General features: G+C 40.4%; 1 protein-coding gene across 1 annotated transcript; it reads right to left on the reverse strand.

Annotated features, from left to right (window-relative positions):
• Positions 1-336: 336 nt before the first annotated feature.
• Positions 337-6,997, reverse strand: LOC121329242 (arylacetamide deacetylase-like 4). The gene is made up of 4 exons (XM_041274734.1): positions 6,441-6,997; positions 3,671-3,893; positions 3,275-3,338; positions 337-3,077 (listed from the first exon to the last, which is right to left on the reverse strand). Exons 1-4 carry the CDS (start codon positions 6,615-6,617, stop codon positions 2,303-2,305), a joined length of 1,239 nt encoding a protein of 412 aa, XP_041130668.1. The 5' UTR covers positions 6,618-6,997; the 3' UTR covers positions 337-2,302.
• Positions 6,998-9,818: the final 2,821 nt, after the last annotated feature.

Here is a 9,818-nt window from a genome sequence, read left to right on the forward strand (position 1 = left end):
AACTTCTGTTGCCATGGCCACAGTAAACAAACACTCTCTCCCAGCAACAGGACTTCAGCGTTCCATTAGACACCAAGTTAGAAAAACCAAACCCCATGAAAAAACACAACTTTCAGTCCTTAAATCCATTTTTATTTACTTATTGCTATATTTTTAGGGTTACCTTTCTGTAAAAGTTAATTACTCAAAGAATCCAATTACTTTTCTTATTGAAGGTTATAAAATGACAGTAAAAAGTACATGCACTCAATTGCCAACAAACACAATAAAATATTTATTGTTAACCAATTTTTTTTTCTATTATGATTATACAATATTTAATAAAGTAATAAAAAACAACTTAAAAGCTTGTTTTGTAACTTGAATTATTTTGTTTTTTTCCCCCCCAGAAAACTTTTGAAAATATCCAAAATGATATTATGAAGTCTTTATTGTACCGTGTGAAATTGTATTTATGTATTCATTTTGACCTTTGGGACAGTTGTATTATTATTTTACAACTCTCAATGCGTTCGGGTACCTTAAACAGTACATCTCCCTTCTGACAGAAATACAGATACCAGAATGCAATGTAGGTTTAAAAATATTTTATAACACCTTAACTCGCTAAAAACTTACACTAGTCCTGCACCCAGTCATGGGTTCTGAACTACCCTCAAATAAGTACAATGCAATTAGACCCTTGTTCAGTAATATGTTCCTCTGCTACAGCTGCACACATAACTTCTCAAGTAAACCACGGACTGTGGTAAGACTTATTCATGCTGTGATGAGAAGCACAATCAGAGCAGTGCAGCTCTATCAGGGACCCGATTGCTAGCATCTCATAACTTCAATAATATTTCTAAATAAGGGTACATCTGAAATCCAGGCCTGGGTGCAGGGCTAGTGTAAGTTTCTGACCCTGCAGCACATTCTCTAATCCAGTTGTGCACAGCGAGGGCTATTCCACCCCAGATGTGTTACAATCATGCCCTTAAAATCAATTATTTAATTGATAGCCTCTCAAACCGAGGAATGGCCCTTGAGGACTGGAATTTTCCACCCCTGCCTTAATTACCGCAACTGAAATACGCAACCAATAGTAAAACACCAGGATTATGTCATTTAAATACTCATTTTGACCTATGCTCACACATTCATTTATTTCTGAAGTTTAGCTAAATTTTATGCTTAAGGGTTTTCATTTAAAAACAGGTTAGCTTACAAAACAGGCACACAAAGAGGCTTTATTTCCACACATACACTAATGTTACATTTCAATCTGCAACTAGGGCTGACATGAAGTTCACCTGAAATACATTATGTTCACTTCCACCAACAGCAGACTGAGAGCAAAATTATTTCAAGATTTGAACTGCCAATTGCAGGGGGTGTCTGTGAATATATTATACAGTCAGAGAAATGTTGAAGGTTGGTGAATTAATTCATATTATACAGGAATTATACAGACGTGATACAGAAAGGTAATGACTGGTTGCAGCTTGTACACTGCAAATGAAAGAAGCTGTTGCCACAGTTTGATAACAGAATGAGAGGCTGAGTTTTTACAGACCGATTTGATGGTGTACTTTGAAATGTGGCTTAAATATGGGGGTGAAAGCAGGTGATCTGTTTGATTATACTCTTAATTAAAATATCAGAATCTTTGTATTATAAATATACTGATATTTCTTTTTTTAATGTCTTACAAAAAGAATATTGATTACTGGTCAAGGGCTCTCCCTACACTAGTCAGGAAAGCAGAGTTCTGTACTTGCTATTTTCTGACTCACTACTTGAATAAGCAACACTTTCAACTATGACATCTGGTCTGCAGCTATTAGAAACCCCAAATTGGGGCACAATATGTCCGAGTCTAGGGAGACTAAAAATCATAAGAGTAAGTAGCTGCAAATTGAATTTTTAATGCCCCTTTTGCTTGAATGATGTTTGCAAATCATGTTTAAGATGTTCTTATTGCAATTATATAAATATTGTGTTTCGACTAGGAGCTGCTTATCAGGTCTACTTCATGTCAGACATATTTAAGGCTAGACCTTCCAAAGTGACTCTATATTAGCAAGGACTATCCCCACTCAGTGCAAAAAACTTATGCAAACTTGGTTGCAAAGTAGCAGAGATCACTAGATGGAGCAGGATCTTGCTTCTATAAAGATACTTTAGTTTATCTAGCCGGTGTTACATATATCCATGTCAGGCAACTGCATTTGAGGTCAAGGAAAGACAGATATCTGGCTTTTTTTGGGTAAACCCAAACTGGGTCAGTTATTCTAGTGACTACAGAATCCCTGTGCACTGATCAAAGAGTCTTCACGAAGCTGACAATGTGGTCAAGAGCCAGCTTACCAGATGGGTAGGTCAGCCACCCTTTATCAAAGAAACTCACGATCCCGTGGAAACCGTCCTGGACGTGCCACCAAGTGACCGGCACCCCCAGATCCTCCAGACGCTTCTTGAAAAGTATCCCATCATCTCTCAGCACGTCAAACTCACAGGTCAAGATGAAAGTGGGTGGCATTTTACAGAGGACTGTGTCCGAAGCCAGCAGTGGAGACACGCTGGGATCCAGGGCACCTTTCATTAAATCGTAAATTTCTTTGTCATGGGCGGTTACAGCTCTCGGTGTAAAGCCACAAGTTTTGAACTCTGGGGGGAGATTATCCAGACCCAGCCACTTCCGGTACTTCAGTTCGAGTTCCACTGGGACGTGACGTCCATCCAGCACATCCTCCAATAAAGACGTGTCCCCGTTTAGATAGTGTAGGTAGTAAAATGCCATACGGGCCCTGTAGAGCAAAGGCACATACTGGTTCTGCTGGTATGAGGGCAGGTTGAAGTCAGCCATCTGGAGAACAGGGTAGATCAGGATCTGAGCACAGGGCAGAGGCAGGTCATTCTCCACAAACCGGTGGCAGAGTGCAGCCGACAGATTCCCTCCTGCACTATCCCCTCCTACAGCTACCTTCCGTGGATCAACACCATAATCTGCCTCAGCCACCTCCAGGAAGTGAGAAGTGGCTGCCAGGCAGTCATCTAGATGTGCTGGGTAGCGGTGCTCCGGGGATAGGCGGTACCTGCGAAGCACAGAGAATTAAACATAATTCACACCTACCAATATCTTCAATAACTGATGCTTCTCTTTTATGACCTGTTATCTTAGCCATCATGACAGAAACTGCTAAAGCAGGTGTTTCATCTTTCATCCATTCCTGTACAGCACACAAGATTGCTTTCAGCATTACTGTAACTGCAGAAGGTGAAACCCACTTACCCAACTGAGACCACCACAGTTTCAGACTCCTTGGCGATGTATCTGCATAATCCATCGTAGGCATCTAATAAAAATAAAAACATTGAAAATGAACTTAAAGTCTGACTTGTATGAAAGAATATTACAATTCCTTGTTTGCTTTTGTCAAAGCCAGACCTGCTCAGAGACAGTGCTGGGAATTTTGCGACATGCATGCAGGAATTTAAAAAAAAGAAAACCTCAGACCCATTAAACTTTCTGTCAAATACAAACTTTCTTTGACTTTTCTATCCAAACATAAGGACGCAAACAATAAGTGACTGGAGAGTTAAGAACAGTGTGTTCTCTCCCACAGTCCCCCTGCAACCACAAGCAAAATTAACGGCAGGCTCTCTGGAGAGACCTGCAATTACTCACCAATGCCTCCTAACATCCATCCTCCACCGTGAAAATAGAGCAGTCCCCTGCGGTGGCCAGCGGAGGGCACCTTTGGCTGGTAGACCCGAACAGGGACCCCAGCAAAGGTCAGGTCTTTGATCAGTAGCTGTGGGGGCACCTTACTTGTGGGCAACAGGACGTTGCTGACCCAGCGTGTGAAGCCCAGCTGGGTACACAGACCCATATTCTGGAAGATCCGGCCCTAAGGTGGGGGCAAGCATATGCAGGTCAATGCATGGAAATTGAATGCCAAAGATTTATCTTCAGAGGTTTGGCAGTGTAACATGGTTCAATAGGAGGCAGGTTTAGTGCATTGGCTGGATTGTAAACTATTTATAATTGCCTGGGATTGTTTCCCCAATTATATTGGACAATGTGTTATAAAATTAGTGTCAGAAAGATAAGCCAATAGCCTTGTGACACAATTACAAAAGTGTGACATTGCCAGTCATTATCAGCCGTGGTGTTTGCTCTCAATCTCAGCATTTGTTCTCTTGCTCTCCATAAGCCAACATCAAATAATGTGCTGCTTAAAGTACAATATGCAAAATGGGTTTGACTCTGCTTTGGGGATACTGAAGCCAGTATCAGCATTATGGGGGCACGACAAGGGTAAATTCCTGTGACTGACATAAACACATGTATTTAAAAGACATGAAACATTTATAGTATTGATCAGAGGGTATAGTTTAAGAGGACTTCATGCTGGTTGGAGAGTTGGTTCTCGAATCCATTTTAAATCCATTTACTGCAATTAATTATTGCCCAAATGTCTATAGTCCCTAAATTGCCCAAAAGTTGGAAAGTAGGAAGCCAGAAAATATTTGTTCTAATACTAAATTATAACAAAAGTAAAGATACCAGAAATAGAAATAAAGAGATACTGATTTCATACATTAAAAACAATCCCAAACAGTTCTCCCAATGCCAGCAAAAGAACAGTCAAGCTCAGGAGCCAAAGGGATAATATGGGGAATGTAGTGGAGGATCATAAAGCAATAACAAAACCCCCTTAGTATAAAATCACAGTGAAGTACTAAGAGGGCTGGAGGCTCTCAACACTAACACATCCCCCGGTTCGGACGGCATACACCCATGAGTGTTTAAAGAAACAAGGGAGGTCATGGCCGACCTGACTGCCGCACTGCAAATGTAAAAAGGGAGAAAAACTAGAACCCTCAGTCTCCCGTCCATAACATGAAGAACCATGGTGCTATACAGAAACGGCATCATAGGAGACAGCCAACACAGGATTCAGAAAAGGACACTCCTGCCTGACAAACCTCTCAGACTTCTTCAAAGAAGTCACTGCAATGATGGACTCGGAAAGAGCCTCTGACATACCTGGACTTCCAAAAAGCCTTTGACAAAGTGCCACATCAAAGGCTAATCCTCAAACTGCAATCCATGGAAATACAAGACACTACATGCAAGTGGATACAAAGCTGAGGGCAGACCTTTAACTGGAGCAGTGGGGCATTGAATACAGAATAGACCAAGAGAAAGACCTTGGGGTTGTAAAAGATTCATCAGTGTCAGGAACCACATAGTGCAGGGAAACAGAACTAGTGGGTATATAGCCAAAAGTGTAGAGTACAGATCCAAGGAGATTATGAGGAGGTTGTATATTGCACTGGTGAGACCGCACTTAGACACTGTCCCATTCTAGTCACCCCAGCAACATGGCCCTGGAGAGAGTACAAAGCAGAGTAACCTGACTAATCCCAGGGCTTAATGGACTGAGCTACTAAGCAATGCTATTCAATTCAGCCTGGAACAAAGAAGAATGGAGCAGTGCAGGATTTAAGTCTTTCAAATCTTAAAAAAAAAGAGTTGACATGGTTAACCCAAACCACTACTTTCTGCCCAGTACAGAAACCAGACCAAAGGACACAGCTGGAAATGAAGTGGTGACTCAGGACTGAAGGAAGGGGACACTTCTTCACACAGAGTGGTGAATGTATGGAATGGACCTGGATCCTTTAAGACAGCTTAGATGGTTTAATATTTGAAGGATACAAAACTCATATCAACGTTATTTTATTTATACTAAATACTAAATGTACACGTACATAAAAACATGTCATGTGATATTCTGTAATGTGATACTTCGTACTGTGATAACAATTGTAAGTCGCCCTGGATAAGGGCGTCTGTTAATAAATATTATTATTATTATTATTATTATTATTATTAATAATAATAATAATAACAATAATACCAGTATAAAAATCTACTGGCAGCAGAACTTTGGTACCTAAACTTTGAATGCTATCGGTTCAAGATTAAGTCATACTCGTTTAATTACACATACTGCACAAAGGCACAACATTATTATATTATTATTATATTATTATTATTATTATTATTATTATTATTATTATTAATATAAAATAAGACAACCAACACTCAAATCCATCTACATCATCAGCATCGGTGCTTCTTCTTAAGTCAAGCTACCAAAACGTCAGACATGTTGCGAACGGGTTGTCTGTCACAACAGACTTTGACATTTGACTTTGCCCCAACCCAAACGCTAACTTTCAATCGCATGCATATTGATTATTTTCACACGATTATTTGCATCTAGTGTTACATAGTTGTATAATGTTTATTTTTATAAAACGCAGAACAAACACAAAATGTTGTGCCAACCAGTAACTCCGCTAGTCTTAGATGATGCTTATTTATTTTTTTAAAAAAGCTCACGACGTCAACAAACGATTAAAAAAAAAAGTGCAGTACTTACCAGGACCGCAATGCCTACCAACAGCCCGTGGATCAGGCGAAGTTTTCCGGGTTGAGCAACCCCAGCAGGGATCTCGGAGTTGGAAAACTCCGCGTATATCAGTCCGAAAACCAGTAAGAGAAACGCTGCAAAAACAGCAGCGAAGCACAGAATTATGATAGCAACGCCGAGCTCCATTGATTTGAACGCGTCGTCTCGCTCACTCCAAACACAGTCAGTCAGTCAGTCAGTCAGTCTGTTTGTCTGTCTGTCTGTCTGTCTGCCTGCTTGCTTTGTGCACCAGGTTACAATTCGCTCCTTGAGCCACTCTCTGCTGTTTATTAAGCAGCCGCAGTCAGGTGGTGTTGCGCCCAAGGTTAGGGCAAGGTAAAGAATTGCGAAAGGTGCAGTACTTGGTCCAAAAGGTTAGTTAATTATACAAGTGCGTCGGCCTGGAAAGATCTGAGTCTGTGCTAAATCAAAATAAAAGTTATTCTGTCAAAAACAGGCGCGGTGTATTATTCCTAATTCCCGATTTAACTGCGATTTGTGTAAGAGTCAACCGGCTTAGCTGAACCGGTGAGTAACATTAATGAGTTGTTACCACGTGGTCAGAGTATGGACATAGGTTAAACTGACGAAAGATTTAGAGAATATTATTGTTGAAAGTATAATAAAGCATTCGGATTAAACTTCAAGTACTGATATGAACCTGATGACTAACAGGGTGCACGGTGCAGATTATTTGTGTATAAACTATTATGTCTGTCCTTTAATTACGTGGCTATTTAAAATGCCTTTTGTAATTTGGGCACAACAGTAGTACAATGCTGTAATACTGCACAATGAAACACTTCATCAAACTCTTAAGATTGCGTTTACTTTAAAGAAAACAGAAGCTTTAATTCAGAAACAAATATAATAAGAACGTTTGAAGCTGAAATAAAACAGTAAACCGACATGCTGCACTAACACTTCGGCCCACTGGAGGGCAACCAATATTAACTTCCCCATATATTTCCCAATGGTGTAAAAGTAGTTTCCCTGGTGAATAACCAAGTTATGGGGGGCAAACTCGGCCTCCCAGTTACGAAGAGCTTTCAAACGTATGACACGTGTCAGGTGAGGGCTATGTTCAACAGGGAGGACCTGCACCTGAAAACGTTTGACAACATGCAATTTTCCAGATGCCCTGTGGGTGGCAGTGTGGTCTAGTGCATGGAACCTTACCATTATCACGGTGTCTACCGTGTGACTCAACTCTTGTCCTTTCCACCACAGCTGACAGTAATCCTGTGGAGCTCAGAGCACTACAATAAGCTATTGTGAGACCTGCTTCTAACCGCTCAGAGTATCTGGCAGGCTTCTTGCGGTTCCACGCAGTTCAATGGGGACGGAGCCAGAAATCGCAAGCTGGAAACAGCTCAAGAGTTTATGGATTTATTTGTCTAAAATATATTTTTACAGGGTTTATTTCAAGGCCAAACAGAGTCACTTTGGCAATGCTAACAGAGCTGTTTAGCCAGATAGAAAAATCCAGAGGCAGTCAAGCAAAAATATGAAGATAAGATTGACATACATACTGACATACGAGACAGTTAGGCAGGCAGAAAGTTAGATAGACATCCTTACAAAAATACTTGCAGCTTTACTAGCGATGGCAACACAATGGATATTTTTTGAGTGTTGCATTTCCTTGGTCATTTCGTTTGCAGGGTGAAATCATCCCTGTTTCTTTCCTGTCATTAACCAGCTAGCTGCTTCCCCTATTGACTGAAATGCTTTCAGCCAGTAATATGCATTGACCAAAAAGACACTGATGTGGTGAAATGGCCTGGAAGTGTAAGCTTTCCAGAGAGTGAGGCAGAGAAGCTGAGCACTTTTTAAACCTAGTGTAGAACCAGATCTGATATTTGCTAAGCATGGTTTTTAAACCCAGTGTAGAACCAGATCTGATATTTGCTAAGTATAGTTTTTGCAGCTAATAGAGGTGCAACAGGTGAGATTTCTAAAATGATTTTGTTAGATACATTTACAAATCGTTCAGCCGGCTTTTGCTGCTATCATCCACAATGCGGTTCTCTCAAAGGATTTGTGTCAGGGACTACCTCTGCACTGGCCTGGGGAACCTTTTAAGTAGCGCTTGGTTTTATCTTGTGAACCGCCAAAACAGATAAACTTTGACCTAACACTGAGGATTTAACAGCGTGAATCTAGGGATTGTGATCTTTTCAGATCTATAAAACCCCTGCAGGATTCTTTGAGGAGTGGAGCTCTATTCCAGACATTCAGTAAGATGGGGCTCCATTGTTCAGCAGGATTGTTTCATGGGATAGCAATGACTTCTGTGACTTGACAATGAAAATCTGTAAGATATTAACATTGCCATGGTGACATGGATCAGCAATAATTAAACATGATTAACTAGAAGCCTTTTATTTTTTTTATCACAATAGTATGAATCATCACTTGATTACATTTCCATAGTACCATATCTGTTCCAGACAGCCATGACTTGATCACTGTGTAATATCTGTTGCGTTGCCAATGCTGCTTATGACTGCTAATGTTTTGCTGTCGTTTATTTGGAGTAATAAAGTGGTATTACACTGGTATCCTAAACATAGGAGTATGAACAATGCTTACTGAGGCATGGGGAAAGCTGTGGAATGATTTTCATTCTAACATGGTGTCATTACAATATGTATCTCCACTCATAGGGCGGTCTTTTTGACATATGGGAAGAAACCAGAAATCACATTTACACTTCATTCAAGAAACATTTGGTGGACTGTAAGCACTGTGGTGTCAGGTAAAGAATAATAATGATGTTGCTTTGTAGTTTTTAAACACAACCGAGTAGTCTTTTTGACGGGAGTGTATTGTCTGAAGCTGTGCGGGGCTGGTAATCGATGGGATCTGGAAAGGCTCCGAGCACCCCCTACTGGTGAAGAGAGAAATAGACGGGTTTTTAACACCCTTGCAACTAGAAGGGGTCTCAAAGGGTTCTCCTCTGAGCCTGGCTAAACAAATAAACCAAAAAAATAAATAAATAAACAAAGACACGTCATTGCGATGGAGTGACAGTCAAACTGGTTTAAAGGTAGCTGGCGCAAGTTTACAATCCGAGACATGAATTCCACTAGGTTTTACCAAAACGATTGGAAAGAAAACAGCAAAGGTAGGTTAAGTAAACAATTACAAGAAAACGTGTGTATAAATTAAACTAAAGCACGTACATACCGGTCTTCTAGTTCTTAGGTTAAAAAAACAGAACAAATGACAAACATACTGTATCATATATACAGAATACTTTTGCTGGCCAATGGTGACCACTTTTAAGACCGTTTGATCTGTAATGGGTGCAAGCTTTGATACAGAACCACCTTCCAACCGAGC

This window comes from Polyodon spathula, chromosome 16 (assembly GCF_017654505.1).
Source record: "Polyodon spathula isolate WHYD16114869_AA chromosome 16, ASM1765450v1, whole genome shotgun sequence".
NCBI lineage: Eukaryota > Metazoa > Chordata > Actinopteri > Acipenseriformes > Polyodontidae > Polyodon > Polyodon spathula.